This window comes from Neodiprion pinetum, chromosome 4, assembly GCF_021155775.2.
Source record: "Neodiprion pinetum isolate iyNeoPine1 chromosome 4, iyNeoPine1.2, whole genome shotgun sequence".
NCBI lineage: Eukaryota > Metazoa > Arthropoda > Insecta > Hymenoptera > Diprionidae > Neodiprion > Neodiprion pinetum.
In genome coordinates, this window is record NC_060235.2 from 29,047,882 (window position 1) to 29,065,156 (window position 17,275).

The 17,275-nt window shown below is 46.7% G+C and overlaps 1 protein-coding gene across 1 annotated transcript in view; it reads right to left on the reverse strand.

Moving 5' to 3' along the window:
- Positions 1-17,275, reverse strand: part of LOC124216295 (roundabout homolog 2) — a 215,038-nt gene that overhangs the window by 97,885 nt on the left and 99,878 nt on the right. Inside the window, exon 2 of the mRNA XM_046620625.2 lies at positions 16,432-16,740. Coding sequence (XP_046476581.1) covers positions 16,432-16,740 — 309 coding nt within the window. The remainder of the gene's footprint in view (positions 1-16,431; positions 16,741-17,275) is intronic.

The window sequence follows — 17,275 nt, forward strand, 5'->3', positions numbered from 1 at the left end:
GCCTACTAATCGTAGATTATGTACTTCACTTCGAGTCTGTTGCAGGGCTGGGGAGTGGGACGACGAATCTTACCTACGAGTCACCGTGCAGCTGGATATACTATAAGTTTGAAAACGAAAATAGGACACGGCGCATCTCGCGCGTCGAGATCCGGCGAGATCTCCATTACCAAATTCCTGGGCGCACAAAACGGATAATTAGTGTCTTCGCTCCGCCTCCCCCTCCCCCTCGGCCTCTCCGCTCACGCACACGCACGAGTATTCGTCTATCTCATCGTCTTCTTATTCAGAGGGTTTATTTCGGTGTGCGGCGTCGCCGTCGTGCGTACAAAGCCCCATTCATAGCCGCGAACGCGGATCTCCGTCTCTCTCTCTCTCTCTCTCTCGCTCTTTCGCTCTTTTCGGACGGCAGGGGGCGGCAAAAAGAAAGGAGAACGGAAAAGACCGGGCGTGCAACGTGTGTAAGAGTAAAAGTGGGAGGCACAGAGACAGATGTGAGCAGCCACGGCTGTCACTCAGGCGTCAAGGGATCATCGCGCTCCGCGAGGAGGAGAGGAAGGAAGGAAAAATGGAGGAGGTTCGAGATACGGAGGTGAGGCGAGGCGAACGAGGAGAGAGGGCGAAAAGCTCAATGGTAAAAATATCAGCTATTTCGATGGCAAAAACTGAGGGAGTGTCGGAGGGTGAGAGAGAGAGAGAGGGAAAGCGAAAGAAAAAAGGACTTTAGGGGGGATTAAATAGAGTATATCGTTCCGTGAAATTGATAAGTTCTAGTTAGGGAAGCAAGGGAGAGTCTCCTCCGACTGCGGAAAGCTCGGCTGACCTTCTGGAACCAGCTGTTACTTCTCTCTTTGTTCTTTGCCGCGGATCTCATCCTACCGGAGCCGCCGCAGAACGACCGCGTGTTATTTTTAAGTGGGTAGGTATGTTAAAATACCGCGGGAAAAAAAAGATGCGGTAAGGAGAAAAGGAGGAAATTTAAAGAAGAAAAAATGAAAATTTCCGCACTTGTGTAAATAAGTTAGGTTCACCCATAACGCTTGCAGCGCGCTCTCGACCGCGCGTTTGTTTTTCTCTATTTTTATCCCCTGCACTTTCGCTTTTCCTTTTTCCACAATTTTCCATGCGAAAACTGGTGTAATCGAGAACGCGGAGGGAGTTTCGCTGAAACAATAGGGCGGTTTATTCCCCCATAAGTCGGAATGGTTCCGCCATTTGCATATCGATCACGTTACGTTTGTTCGCCAAATCCCTGGTTCCCTGGTTCCCATTTGCCGTGTTGGTACACGCGGGTTCGTATAAGGCATAGGCACGACCCTGCAACTTACCCATACAGCGCCGACTATTAATTGTGATACCTCCGCGTATAAATAAGGCTTCGTTCGATAACGCGGAAGCGCGGCGGCGTATGCATGCGGGATTTACGCACCCCAAGGGGATCAACCAATTTCCTCATTGGAAAGAAAAAATATTGCCCAAACCCATAGATTTCTCAACCATGACGGTGATAGGTAAAACAGTCGATTAATCCGATCCATACAAATGGTAATTGTGATATCGTTAAACAGAAATCATGGATGATACGCTTGGTACTTTGAGGATAATCGAAGCGGACGATTGAGTGGAAGTTTTATCTGCCGTGATTCAAGATTCATTTCAAAGCACAGATTGAGTGGCTTGATTCACCCACACTTTTCGAATTGGATTTTAATTGTCATTTGTATTTGAGTGAGGTTTTTTACTCGTCGACTTGTTTGATTCATTTTATACCGTATTACACAGTTCAATTTTACAATTTCAATTGTTTGAAATATTTGCCCACCTTTTACGCGATAAGAAGGTGGGACAGATCCTTGTACAAGACATACCGGTGAATTATCTCTGAAGTGTAGTCATAAACGAAAATTCATACTTCAGTGGCAGATATACCTTAGGTATACGTTTCGGCCTATTTTGGGCAAATTTTTATGGTTCTGGATGTTCATATATTGACATAAAATACATCGAACTGTGATCTGATTTTACCCTCCGTCGGTTATTCACGTCCAGTATTTATACGTATCGGTAAACATGATAAATAGTCAACGTTTGGCCCGACTTCCTTTGTCCTGATCTACCATGGCACAGTTAGTTCGAAGCATACAAGCCCTGCAGCGTGCAATTTTATTAGGTAACCATTAGCGAACATCACGTGCGAGTGTGAGATTCTAGTTCTTGCAAACAACGCGGATTTTCCATGCGGCATCTGCAGGCCTGTCTCCGTGTAAAATAACCACCACACCGTGGAACATCCTGGCCGATAGCGCAAGGAATGTGCAACACTACAAAACGAGCACTAACCCGCAGCTTTTCACCGTTGGGAAGGTAAGCCGGTTTTTCTCCGACTTTAACAAGGATAAATCAGAGTTAAACAGCGTTGAGTTGGGTCCGTAACGCTCGCAGTGAACCCTGACAGTTTCCTAGGAACACGGGGAACGGTGTCGGCCTGTAATTCAACCCGTTAATGGTCGAGGTAATGAAAATCTCGCCATGGTACGTCGCGTCGCGGCAAACCCTCAGCTTTCCGCATTCGCGGGAGAAATGGGTACAGACAGTGAGTCACTGTTCCCGGCTACCGTTTCAAATCGTATACAGATTAACAAGTGCGGAATGGCCTCCGAATTGTCCGGAAGCAACTGTTGGGCAATAGGAAACGTGAAACGCTCAAGCGCGAGGCTACGAATCAACTTTGCGATTTATTGTTCAAGTTTTGGATCGTTTGTGGTAATTAATAGTGTAGAAAAATAGTAATAATACTTCTCGACTTTTGGACAGGATTGATTTTACTCCGTATACTTCAGCCGACATTGGACCAAATCAAAAGAGTGAGTAATCACGCTTTGAAGTTTGATTGTACGTTAATTTGAAGCAAAAGCTTGAGTTGCAACTCTCGCAATTCAAACAGTGATATTTCGCGATTGTTTTGTCTAATATTGATCAAGAAGAGTCGGTTGGATTTTTCTCGGCGTCAGTCACGAAGAACGAGTTCCAAAAAATATTCCGATCTCAGGTATATACATAAAATATTTGAAATGGTGAAATATCGGTGAATTGAGAATATTGAAATAAGGGTACCTGGAAAATTTTGAATTTGTTCAGCCTGAATAAACTGGCGAACTGAATATTTCATTGGACTCTTCAATCCCCTCGATCGATCATTCGCTCATCCTCCCTTCCTTATTCGAAATAAAACGAAACTCACGCAGTGCCAACAATGATAATAATAATGAACGACAGTTCTAGAAAGTATGGATGTATAATTTCGGAGCCACCCTGTGCGGAGTGTGACGGAGGGGGTGGAGAACAGGGGCGTTTTCATCGACGATTTGGGAGTAATAGGTACAGGCACTATTCAGGGATACGTATTATAAGAGAATCGTCGTCACATCTGTGCTTGGGGAGGTTCCGTGGCGTCAAAGGCTGAGGAGCAGAACCGAACAGCCCCAGTCGCGTGTATTAAATTCAATATCGCGATTCAATAATCTCTTGATTTTCTGATCGATTAGGTACCCTGCTTACGCCGGGCATGCTGCGGGAGTCCCTTAAAGGGTGTCAAAGATGAAAAAAAGAACGAGATAAAGAGACGAAGAGTGAGAAAAAAAATAATAATTTCTCGGCCCGGAGTTTAATATAGGGTGTCATATTTCAGCCAGCAGCATAGCGAGGAACGGGGAGGTTAAGGGTTGCCAACCACACGGACGACGGACGCTGGGTATAGATATACAGCACACACAAAAGCCCAGTGGATACCGTGTATTAAAAATACGTGCAGAAAAGAAGGACCTTCATAAAAGGAGAATGCTTTTTGTCCTTGTTGCGAGTGCAAGAATACACATGTACGTTAGATGTATACATATACTGAGAATCCAATAAGAAGGAAACTAGACGTGTGAATACATTTGGGTGCGCGTGTATGTGTAGACCATGTGTGTGTAAAACATAACGTAGACCCGGGTCTGAAGGGGGTTTGACGTCATCGTAAATTGTCGGCATTTTTCAATTTCGTTCCTAAAAAAATACGACCGAGTCTCCCGTCAGTGGTGTGGATGTGTAGGGATTTTTTCAACATACCGAACACTCGAGATTTAATTTAGAGAATGGGACGATCCTGGGGGAGGAACAAAAATTTTTTCCCGACTTTTTTTTCAACAGATAGCAAGAAATAATTGCGATAATCGGGAACGAATCGGTAGTCGGATTGATCTTCGATTCGAAACGAGTCGTCATATGTATACCCACGGACACGTGTCAATTAGCGTGAGAAGCGAATGCAAAAAAGCGTTATTAAAATTGAAAAGTAAAGAAGAGAGAAAAACAAAATCACCGCAGCGGAGAAAAATCAAACGGTGATAATCCAGCGAAACCTTGAGCACGCGTCAAAGTCGACGGTGGAATAAAAAATTCAAAATTAATTCCACCGACCCTTTCGTCGTCTTTGTTATACATTTAATCCCTTTCCATCTCTCTCTCTCTCTCTCTCTCTCTCTCTCTCTCTCACCTTTCGACTTCTCTCTTACTGCCCCGCTCTGTCGCGCAATCAGCGCGAATCACGCCGAGTAGCGTTCAGCGAGAGAAAGAGAGAGGGAAAAAACGAAACGGGGCCCAACATGTGCCGCGTAAAAAATCCTAGGGTTCCTCTATTAGTAGCCCGTCTCGACAATGGGGGTACAAGCGCGTAGTACGGGTGATGGTGCCAGAGGAAAAAATTAAACGGGGTGCGACAGATGTACGCACCACGTGCCACGCTATGATTCCTAGGCTCCCTCTCCAACGCCCCCCCCCCCCCCCCCCCCCGCCCCTCCCGCCTCTCGACACAATGTGCCCCGCGTAGTCGAAATGCATGGAAAAAATGTTAAATGGTCTAATTGAGCCGAGGGTGGAGGGGGAGGATGGATACCGGGTCGTTAGCCAGCGCACCGTGACTGGTACTTCCATGGCAGCAGATCCTGTTCTCGAAATTCGCATGTTCCCTTTAAGCCCGTGTCGTTTTTTTATTTATTTTTTTTTTGCATTTTTCGATTCAAGGGTAATTATACTTGTTTTATTTTAGGACATACTTAAGGGGCAATTTGGAAATATTTGCATAATATTCCGTTAACGATAGCGTTCTCTGAGTGGTTTATTCCAGCCTGTGATATGTGATACTTTGCCTCAATTAGCGGAGAGGTATTTTTTGAATCTTCGAGGATGTTTGGAGATTATTTTCTCCGACGATTGAACACCCTGTATCTCAATTAGCGAATGTTGCTACATACATACTCACGTTGCTTGGGTATAAAAGATTCTAGGACTTTTATTTGCGAAGAAGTATGGTTTTCGAATAATTGTTTACTACGGATCAAAGTCAAGCAAAATTACTTTCGGTTCGAGTAAAATTTTTGCCAAATATAATAATGATAATTTGTCATCACAAAGTACACAGATCGAAATGAATTATCAAAAGTAAAAAAGATAGCAGTTGTAAGAATTTTGCAGGACACAAGTAGATTCTCCGTAAATTTCGAGAACTTTTTGCAAAGGAGTCCCGAATTCTACTTTACGTCACGTCAAGTGTAGAGTAGAGGTCGATACGGTTTTGGGTCGCGGTTGGTTAACAAGTGACCCAGATATGTTACGGACTGTGGTTAATTTGAAACAATTTCCGAAAAACGGACGTTCCAAAGACGTCGGAGCTTAATCAAGCTAAGCCGCACTGCCAAGCTGGCAGAGTTGCGTTGCGCCGGGCCATAAGACGGGCTTGACTTTCCTTCTAACGAAGATTAAACAGCAACGGCATTATACCCATTACAACTTATTTACTCCAATTTATCTTCATTTCCATGAGGTATAATCCGTCTCCTCGGGTATGTGTCCATCCGTCCGTCATTGCCGCGTTCCGCAGTCGCAATCGCGTTTATTTCAGGCCGATGCGGCATTCTTTATCCGTATTCAGATCGCTCTCCCCGGCGAGTGTTGAATATGCATCGAATCTCCGATTTAATTCCTCCCGGAATCCAGTTCTTTGTTCTCCGGGCGGAGTCGCGGACGTTTCAACGTTGTTAAAAATCCGCACGCTTACAGCGAGCCTGCATGTAGGTAATGACGAGGCCAGGGAGGGAGGATTCCAAGTGCGCGGTACGTATACCCAACGCGAGTTTGTATAATCGGGCGAAAGCTTCGCGGAGATCGGCGCCGATTGAATTGGTAAAATCAAAATCCTAAATTCAAATATCACACTTGAAATAATCGCGACCTCCCGGGTTTCAAGGGTGCGGCAGGGGCGGGGAAGGGGCACAAATAAGAGGAACCCGGAGCTGTTTGTTGCGTAAGAGCCTCGAGCAACAATGCGAACCCTCGTGCAAGGGTGACGCCGGTGCTTCGGCCCCCTTCCCCAAAATTATTCTAATGACTCGCGAGGGGCGGAAGAGCCTCCGGGCGTCTCTAAATAGCCGACGGTATTGCCGCGAAAACATTTGTTTCAAATCTAGCGAGGGATTGAATTTGGGATAACACGATTTTCCGTTTTTTTGGCAAGCTTGCGGGCAAATTTTACGCATTAACGAATTTGCAGGTTGTTTCGAAACGTACGGCCGGTAGAATGCACCTACGTCTCGTCGTCCGTTAGTCGGGTCGAAATCAATCATGCAGGAACTTGGCGACGTTATCTACAGCATGCAGAGAAAATTTGCATAGATATCTGATACCGTCGTGTAATAATTAACCTTGGAGCTGCTTGGAGACGTAAAATAAAATGGTTCGCGTACAGAAACTGTCTCGCGTGTTTCGTTGGTATACGGAGGTGTATTATTTTTAATTGCGCCTACGACTTTGTAATTAGGAAAATCAATAACACCGTCTTGTCCCCGAAGCCTGCTGTTACCACCGTCCCAGCTCGCTCGATCAATTCGCCCAGTTTTTCCCTCCCCGAGCCTCGTTCTCTCGTATTTCTCCCTCTCCTCCGAAGCGCATTGTAAAAATCCATCACTTCGAGTATCTAATTGCCCAGTTAATTGTTACTGAACAGCTCAATTGGCTTTTTGGTAAGAACCCTAACAATGCTCAATGTCTTGCAATTAATCGAGGATAAAATTCCCCGGGAATGATATTAATCATAACGAGCCACCGCTGCAGTTCCTTCCCGTCGAAACGAAACTAATGTAAGCCTTATTCGAGCGATCCTCGGCATCGTTCACGCATAGAAATCAGTCCCTATGTGCATTGCAGATTTATGCCTGACGATTATATAGCTCATGAGCATTAAATCCCGCGTCTGCAACTGCTCAGATAATTTTTATGCCTCGTTAAAAAATTGTATCACCGCGCCTGCGTGGCAATTGCGTAAAATTAAATAAGCGGACAGCTGGGTTTGAAGAACGACCAGATACTAAAGTCATTTCATTCGTCAATTAGACTCAATCAGCTTCGCCGGCTTTTTTTATCAAAATCTCAATCCAACCCACAAACCGATCTCGGTTTAGTAAATTCTTTCAAGTAAAGTTAAGATGAAGTTCATCAGTGCTAATGTGTAAATAAAGCCTCAGGTTCACGATGATCGCAACGAGCAGGGAATTTTTGCGATGAATTGATACCCGGTCCGCTTTGAGTTAATACCCCCAGCTGTATATTGCTCCGGCCGATTTTCGTCGCGTATCATCAAGTTTCATTCGATTACACGAAGCTCTTACGGCTCGCGATATACGGGCTTTATTGTCAGCTCCGAGGTCAATTGTCGGATACGATGTATACACGCGTCCATTACACGCGTATAAACGACCTAATTTCATTTACAAAGCCTTTTGATTGACGACAGACCCTGTACAATTGATGCAGTTTAAGAACCGCCGGCTATACACCGCCGTTATATCGTATAAAGCATTGCGCAGAAGGGTACGGAGAGCTTACGCGGCTTGTTCTTACATTACATCCACGTACGAGGTTGGGTTAGGTGACTGGCATGATATTCTCCATCAGCCTAATCTGTAATCAGTAATACCGGCCGGGGTATGATTAAAAAGAGATTTTCTACCCGTTACTCACCCCCGTAGTTCCGTTTGCCAGCGACTCGTGGTACGAGCTTCCAAAAGATCAAGTTTCGTCCTTGATGACGGTGTACGAACATCGTGCGCTGCACGATTCGATCGCGTGACAGTCGTTTTCGAATATCGTTGCGAGCAAGCGGAAAGGAGGCCCCAATTCACGGATCAAGAGGTAAAATAAAAATCCGGGTACAATCCGAGGCACCACCGACTAGGTTCGCCAATTTCCCGGACAATCGCGGCGTCGCGGGTTCGCGTCGTATTTGAAATTTATCACTTTGCCCCGTGGAAGGACCTGATCCTCGTGAACTCCATGGGATCCGCGTACTCCTTTTACCAGCTCCAGCTACGCGGGGACAATTCACGCGGGGTTTCTGTATCTCGGTGAATTATTGCCGGAGCTTCGATTATCACGTGTGATTTCTCACAGCGATCCGGCTTTGCCGCCGTGCCGAGGGGCGAAACAATGCTGCAACCTCCAAGTTGGACGCTCGATCAGGTCGGTTTACTCGGCCAGTCCCGCAAAACGTTCACTCTCTCCGGCGTAGGAGCGCGGAAAAACCTCAAGAGGGAACTTCCACTTTTATTCACGGTCAAATCGACGCGGCGCGACGACGTCCGCGGTTCCGCAGGTCCGGTATCGGTCATCAATGCGCCATATTTCATGCCCTATCTGCTCGGCGCACCGAGCTACGCCTATGCCGGCTATCCTTCGTCCTGGAGGCGAGCACAGAGGGAGAGGGGCGCGGTATCACCTCATCCAGATGACTCTCCGATCGCGGGAAAGGAATGCGACGAAGAAATATCCCTAACGAGAATCTGAAAAATCATTTCAACGGCTGCGGCCGAGGCTCCGGCTGCGCGGTTTTAAAGTTTTTAAATTAACCGGTGGTAGCCTCGAGTCTCCGGCGACTGGATATCTTGGGTAGAATTTACTGGCTCTAGACCGTGTGCTTCGCTTCTCGGGGAAGTCGCTAATTCGATTTATTCCCCGATCCGCGTGACGCTTCCGGCTGATTTTCTGTTCGTTTCTTTATTTTTCGATTCTTTTTCGGGATTGAAAAACGACGAGGCGAAAGAAGGGGGTGACATCGCTACAACGTGCGGCGAGGGATTACGAAATAGGATAAAGCGGGCGGCAAAAGTTAGGGGCAACCCGGGTCGTTGCGTGTCTGCAGTAAGAAGAAACTTCAAAGCGTTTCCTATATCAAAAACACCTGCCGCCCCGTAGAAGCTTAATATTTCCCGACTACACCGCACGTACGTACGTGGGGATTCGGATGGGCCATACTGTAAATCAAAAGTCATCTGGAAATAAACTACTGGTTTTCTACCTCCTAAAACCACGCCGTGCGCGTGGAGTCACCACGTCCCCGGGTGTTTCCGTAGAAATAACAAGAAAATAAGACACGATAATCCCCCGCGGTAACTGACATGTGTATCAAATTACTTCGCTGATGCGGTAAGTTGTCATCGCGTGTGCTTCCGACCAGCGCGCATGCGCCGTACCGATAAATCTGAACCGCTCATTTAAATTCCAAAGATGCTGGAGGCGGCGAGGAGAGGAGACTGCTACAGGCGAAAGGAGACACCAGGCATCAGCTGAGCAGGAGTCAACTACCTCACGCACCGTGAATAATACACACTTTTCAAGCGATGGACAACATTCTGAGTGCGAACATTCACAGAGTCCCGCCGTTAGTGACAAACGGAATTGATACGGTCCATTTTACTCGTTATCGGTGCCTGTTGTAGGTTCACGGGTTTTTTTTTTGTTTTATGTCAGACTTTACAGTTTCTGGTAGCAATGTTCGTACTTATTTTAATGTGTTCCGTAATTTAGCACTGAGTGCTTGAACGAGGGTCGCGAGGTTACGGTTACCGTTTCAAATGCTGGCGGCAGCTTTCGAAGAAGCCGAGTAAAAAGAGGCATAGGTAATTGGCCGTTGGAGAATTTATTCGCGGGGGCAACGGGGAAAACGAATCCTTTCTCCGGTTTTGAGTGCGCGTACGCGGGAGGGTAACTTTACCTGCTTCTGCACCCTCGGAAAGAGCTGAAAGAAGCCTCGCAACGCGACGGACGTGGACGAGGAGGGTCTCAAGGATTCTTCGATACTCGCTGCGAGAGGATAATACTATCTGGAAAAGGATCGTCACTTAAAATATTCCTTCCGTTTCATCAAACACTTACCCAAGTGCTCTGTACCTGCCGACCGGCGGTGGTGCCCTATCGCTTACTAAACAGGCCCCTTCTCTGGGTCCGTGATACAGGCGTACGGATAGCGAGAGAAGCAAGGCTTTGATCAAACGGCGACGACGGTCGAACCGTAAAAGGCAACCAACCGACCGGTTAGGAAGACATCAATTATCGTAGCATCTCTATCGAGTAAAGGCTTTCTAGATCCGCAGATAAAGCATTTTGGTGTAGGAAACTTTTAGACGCCGAGCTCCCCTTCGAAAGAGTAGTTCTCGCTGTCAAACTACACGGCGTATACGCTTCGCGTCGTACAAAGGTGACGCGTTTATCTCCTCGACTAATGAACGAAGAGGTTGTATTATACTTTGCGACAAAGCCGCTGCATCCTTAAAAAAAATGGTCGCGTGCAGCGGTGCAATGAGACAACGAGGTGTGTTGTAACGACGATGACTATTCGTCGCGAGGCTCGTGCGGCACGAAGAGTAATGATCCCCTTTTCTCGCCGGCGAATAGTTGACAAATTTTGATGCTCGGACCCGTCGTCACGCTCGGCTCTATCCTCGCTGTTTCTCCGCATCCCCGGGTCGGTATTCAATTTCCTAAATTACGGGGCTGACGGAAGATCGCGTATTAAAACGGTGCTCACTTCGAACGTCTGTCCAGATTGCACGTTGCAAGGAAGGATACGTACAAGTAGAAGCGTAGAGGCGAGATACGAGAGAGCCAAAGTGCTTCTATCAAAGTCAGACTCACCTTGCCAACCGAGGATCCCAACCTGCCCCGTCGAAACTATATCGGGCAAATTGAGCCTCATATTTTTCTCGTAAAACGTGAAACTCTTTGAAAAAGGATAATCTTCCAGGCGTCCCGATATTAAATCTTCCGTTGTTACCGAGATACTGCGCAACTTGTTTACACTTTGCTTCACAAAATCCGGTGTTACCTCTACGCTACTTCTTAAAAATTATTCCTAAAACAGTTTTCTCTGTTCGCTATATAGACGCCTATGGTGGAAGTAAACCAAGTTCGCCGTAAAGTATCTTGACGCAGCTCGAGATTCGAAGAGACAAGAAGCTGAGGTCGCAAGGCGGACCAGACTCCGGGTCGTTACCGTTCAGTGGAGAGTTCGAAGGAGCTTAATTTTCCGCGCTCCTGAGCGCGTAATCTTAATTAGACGAACTCGTCTCTCGACTCGCCTCATCCTTGACTTGACCGCGTGCTTCGCAACTCTCGTGTATAGGTGTGCGTGCGCGTATATATCTCGACTCCGTGGTCCCTTACAGTAACTCATTAGTTGATGGACCTTTGTAGCTGGAACGGTTTACTTCGCCGAAGACGGGTATCGGTACACGAAACAAAAGCGGAACACACCGGCTGAGCCCAGCTTCGAGTGATTAGCTAATGGAGGTGAAATTCGCTTCCTCTGCATCAAGTCTAGTGCGAACAGCCCCGCTTCGACGAAACTCTCAAATTATCAGCCCCCGGCCACGGGGTGGAGAAAGGCGAGCGATGCTTTAACTCCGGCTCTTCTCTTCGCCCGGTATACCGCCGCCGTGTGGTAATGTTTAACCGTAAACCCCGCTACCTCTAATTAAATTATTAAATCATCAAATTTCACGCTCCCCTCCCATACCCTTAGACACCGTCATCCAGACTTGATTATCGGTGAGGATTCGAAGGCCCGTTGCCGACGCTGGGTACACATATAGATCCATCAAAACATATACCTGTCAACGTTCGAATATATGACCTACCCTAATAAAAGCGCAAATCATCGGACCAACATGCTTTCTTTCGGCTTGAACATCATTGTTAGAGGTACCAAGACCGTTCTCTGTACATAACTATGTATATGATCGCGAGGATGTGTGTAAATATATATAATGTATATATATATATATGTATACGTATATGCGCAGTCACTTTAAGGTATCGATAATCACATGTCATTAATATAATCGATTGACGGACGTTGATTACAAGGTTCGAAGCTGTGTTTCGAGTACTTGTTGTTTTTTGTTTTTTTTTTTCATTCTCTTCTCTAGCCACGACTGTTTCGATCCCGGGTAGAAGATTAATTGGAGACTATTGAAACTGTGCCTGTTATATACTCAGTTGTAGTAACTCGGTATAATTTCGGGTCATTACGAGGATCTAGCACAGCTTCTTGCCGGGTAAATTCATCCGTTAGTCAAAACGATCAATTAATATTGTAGATCCTCCCTTCGAACACTCGCGGTCTCTGCCCGCATTCCCAGCTTATTTCGAGGAACGCAAAGCGTATAACCGGATTTTGTGCCGCCGAAACGGAGTTTGCCACCAAGTCGGAGAGTCGAACTTCGAAAGTATATTATAATGCGTGGCTTACTGTTTTAATGGGGCCGTATGTAGAGTAGGTGGCCGCTCCTATTGTCTTTAACTCACCTGAGACCGCAAAGGCAGCTCGGGGCGGACAGGCGTACAGCACAGCACAGCACAGCACAGCACAGCACAGCACCGCACCATCGGTCGGACACAACGCCATTGTTTCTAAACAGGACCTTCTTTCTTGTTCCTTGGACGGCCTAACATGGCTAGCGCGTATTTTATTCAAACTTTTTACTCCGCAAGGAACTTGTAACCGTATCCGCAGCCTGCGTAGTACTTGCACGCTCATGCTGTAGCTGACCAACCGAGCTTCTGCATTTTTATAAAAATATACACTTCGGTAACTGCAGGAGTCACCTCAGGAGTTTATTCATAGCCATTCGCTATGTGACCCGGGATTTTCTCGTAGCAAGAGTAGATCTTGCGACGTTCAAAGTACGAATCGATGTTGAAGTGATTTTTTAAAAAGACCGTTCACTTGTTGCTATCACGTTTTTTCGAATAAGCATTTCCCGTCCAACGTGGAGTATGGCAGATTTCGAAACGTGCCGCTTTGAAAGTGTATCTTATCCGGAGGCGTTGACAGTTAAGAGTATAACGTAGCACGGAGATATCGTGTGTCTTGTAAGACAAGCGTGAGGTATTATGCCTGAAATATTGTATGCCTACGCTTGGATCTGGTAACCCAAGACACTTACTCACGCACGAGCGCACCGCGCATTCACACTGGCACAAACACACCTTCGATATGTAATGCAAGTAGCTTCCTAGCTTCTGCTTCGGTACCTACCTTCGTCCTAAGGGTCACCGTCCTTGACGCTCGTTCAACACTTACGTAGCTCATACTCGACCTCGCAAGCGCGGCACCGCCTTTGCGAGCGGTACGTTTAACCAAAATCGCTGGATCAAGGGTCATCCTTGATCGCTGATCGGTTCAATTGTGTCTACCAAGAAATTAGCCACCATTGGAACTAACAATAAGCGCGTTCATCAGTTAAGAATTGGCTCCATCGTCAAAACTGCCGCCGACGCGGGTCGCATTGTATCCATTTCGACGAAGCACCTCCCGACTTTTCAAGTATCGTTCTTATCAGAAAAGTAACGATCGGAGTTCTCGGCGAACGCGTTCACGCTAAACAGAGTTCGAAATGCGAGAGTGTAGCACAGCGGTCTGTTGCTCCCCTACACTGTCCGTAAGCTAGGTACGATTCCGGGTTTGTTTGTTTGATCAGCTGAGTCGAAAGGTCCTTGTAGATGGGGTGAGGCTCGTAAATCAGAATTACGTGGATCCTCATTTGGTCTACGGACAGTTTACCGAGCTTTTGTAGTGCACGGGAAGTTATGCGATGGTCATTGTAGCAAATATGCGATGAAAATACGGAGCGGCCAAACATGCTCGTCGTCGTTCCAAAGTTTGACTATGCAAAGAGGAGAGGAAAGGGGGCAGGTAGGCGTCTGTAGTTTTGAAATATGCATCGACTACACGTATTGTGACTAGTTATCACGACGACGAAACGAATGGGCGACTGTAAACAAAGTCCGTATTACGGTAGTTCAGCTGTTATAGCTGAGATACGTGTCGGTTTTACGGCAGAACTATGGGTCCATCTCGTTCGGGTAGGTCGTCTGCAGTGTTACGTGTCATACGATTGCGAGTGATTTATAGGTCGGTTAATATCCCCGCCTAGGTGCACATAAATATCTTCTAGTTCAGAGATAGTCGATTGTTTTGTTATTGCTGTCATTGCGCGATCGCTGAGGACTATCGACAGATTTATTATCAAAGCAATTAAAACTATGCGTGCATATCTACTATCCTCGCTTGTACGCGCGTATCCGTATACCCAGACGTAACAAGTCCGCTGCCGGTGCTGCTTGATCCAGTATGAGAAATCTTTGCCAATGACAGATTAATTTATTATACAGACTGGAGAGCTTACTAAGATAAGCTGTATTCTGTTTGAAATGTAGACCAAATATTTTAGTTACCGTGCCGTTTATTTGAGTTTCAGTCAAGTACCGAGGAAGCAAGTTTCTTTCTCGTACTGTCACGTGTGCAAAAGTTCTCTTGTAATTCCCTCCAAACTTCCGTACGTACATAACTTTGAGAAATTTGGACGTGGGTTATTTAATTTCCCAAATACCGCGCGTCACTTTCCCCTAGTTATTAATATTAACCGTGTGTATACCATTCCATCTTCATCCTCGCTGATGAACCAAGTCGCCGATTTTCCATCCCTCTGAATTTCTTTCGAAAAGTAATTTCGATATGCCGAACAAACCGAAAGAAATATCGCATGCTACGGGCGGATCGTGGATGCCGCATAAAGCACGTAATATGTATGTTGGTACATGGCGCTCGAATCGATACAGAAAATATTGAAATAGCTACCTTGACTAAAACGAGTCCTGCGGCCGCTGGTTGCACCGTTAGTGGCTGGTAGACACGTGGGGAAGGTAATGGAAGAGAGATAAAATGAGGAAAAAACGGGGGAAAAGAAATTGATAAATTATTGCCGACGCGCGTAAAGTACGTTGCGGGACGGTGAGCACCAGATAGGAACTCGGGGCCACGCCTAGACGAGAAACAGTTCAAACTCTCGCCATTACGGTCGACGTTCGAGAGACGAAGCTGGCCGGGCCAAAGTGGCACTTCGTACAAGAGGGTCGGTCGCGTGGGCAAAGGTGTAGCAGGTCTGAAACAAAGCCGAACGTCGCGACGTCTGTGCCGCGAGACAAAGGGACACATCACGAATGGAGTCGTAAATCCCAAACGTGTCACGATTTTTATGCTCCTGCATTCCCCCTCACGAGAAATGCCACTTAGTTGCGCAAAACTATTCGATTTAATTATTATACGTACCAAAGGCGAGTGGAGTATTATTTTAATTGGTGTAAAAGCCGCGAGAACGAAACGACACGGTTTTAAAAGCTCTATCCGATACACCCGCAGCTTCGTGTTCCGCGTGGCGTTCGTGCGAGTTAGTTTAGCCCGGATAAGATAGCGAAGGTGTGCTGGAATTGTGCCGTTTGATAAGTAAGGGGATTGTAAACAAGCCGGTTAACCTTACGCCGTCCGCTAGGTGGTTCCAACAATTCCGTACTATCGTATCATAATTAATGCTAATTACCCTGGCGAGAGTTTTTACACCGGAATTATGCAACTTGGTGATAGCGGGACGTTCCGTTTGTTTTACTGACAATTAGATACGGTTTATGTATCTGGTTTATAAATCTGGCTAAAACGCCCCACGAAAATCACATTTGCCTCCGTTAAAAAGGATCGCGGCGATTTTATCGGTCTTATCTTAGATTTGCATTGCCAATCTAAAGCGTCAACAAGCATGTCCCAGGCCCGGACACTTTATTCGTCACTTTTTCCACATTACCGATCGGTGATCAGTGAACTGAAACCTTGGTAAAAATAACTACGACGCGACGCTGTCCTCTTAACGCAATGATGCGGCAGGGAAGGCGGACAGGATCGCGTTTTATTATGGCGATAAGTTAGGCGCCGCGAATGTCGTAATTGCATACTAAAGTAAACACACCTAGTAAATTAACCTAACCATGTACGGTACGCTATGAATCGTTTCTCTGACGAGGGTGGACCAGGCAATATCAATCTACTCGCGACCGTTAATTTCGTTATGTAACGTTGTACAGACTGGTCGCACCACGTTTCACCGGACCGCAATGTCCCTGCGATCTGGCCCGATCCATTGACCCGTTAATCCTGACTTACGATCATCGCCCGGCGTTAAATACGCCATATTTAGTGCACCGATAAAGGTTCAAGTTTTACGGTCTTACCTGCAACAGTCAGCGTGGCGTTCCTGCTGGTGACACTTCCGGCCTGGTTCTTAGCGACGCACCAATAGACACCGCCGTCCTGTTCCTTTTTCCCGTGCATCACCTTCAGGAAGAACAGGGAACCTGCCGGTAGCAGGACCCTGTGGGACTTTGCGTCACCGGGTGACGTCCTGACGGGTTCCCCATCTTTGAACCATTCGATGACGGGTTCCGGTTTACCCTCTGCCTTGCAATTTAGGGTGACCGGCTCGTGTTTTGCCACTATTATGTCCGACGGGTGCTCCGTTATGCGGGGCGATCGATATTGCGCTGAAACAGAACGAGGAAGACGTTTACATGAGACAAAATGTTCGGACAGAGGAGGCAGTCTTGGTAGAAAACTCATTATCTCGAGTGTGGTTTTGCCTGCACGCCTCCGAGTATTACCTGCGACCATCGTCCGCGTCGAGACCTTGACTCGGAGTGATTAATCAATCTCGTCGAGTTTACGGCAGTGACTGACAACGACCCCAGTGTCTAGACTTTGGTATTTTGTGGCTACTTGGTGTAGCCTGTAGATTGGCTTCGCGTCTCATCGCTCGACTCCGAGACCGAAAGGGGGAAGAAGCCCATAATCGTAAATCTTAAAACCGCGACCCTGGCATTGTCGCGACGAGATGCAAAGCCGTCTTCACGCTATTGATTCAGAATAGTCCGACGCCTCTCGAGACTCACCGAGACTTTGTTCGTTAATTCCGACATGACAGTAGGGACAGTGTTCCTCTTTGAAGGAGGAGCTTTCAGCCCGTTCGTTCGCCCGCTAATATTCAACGGTATTCAACGGGAAATAAAGTACCTACAACTT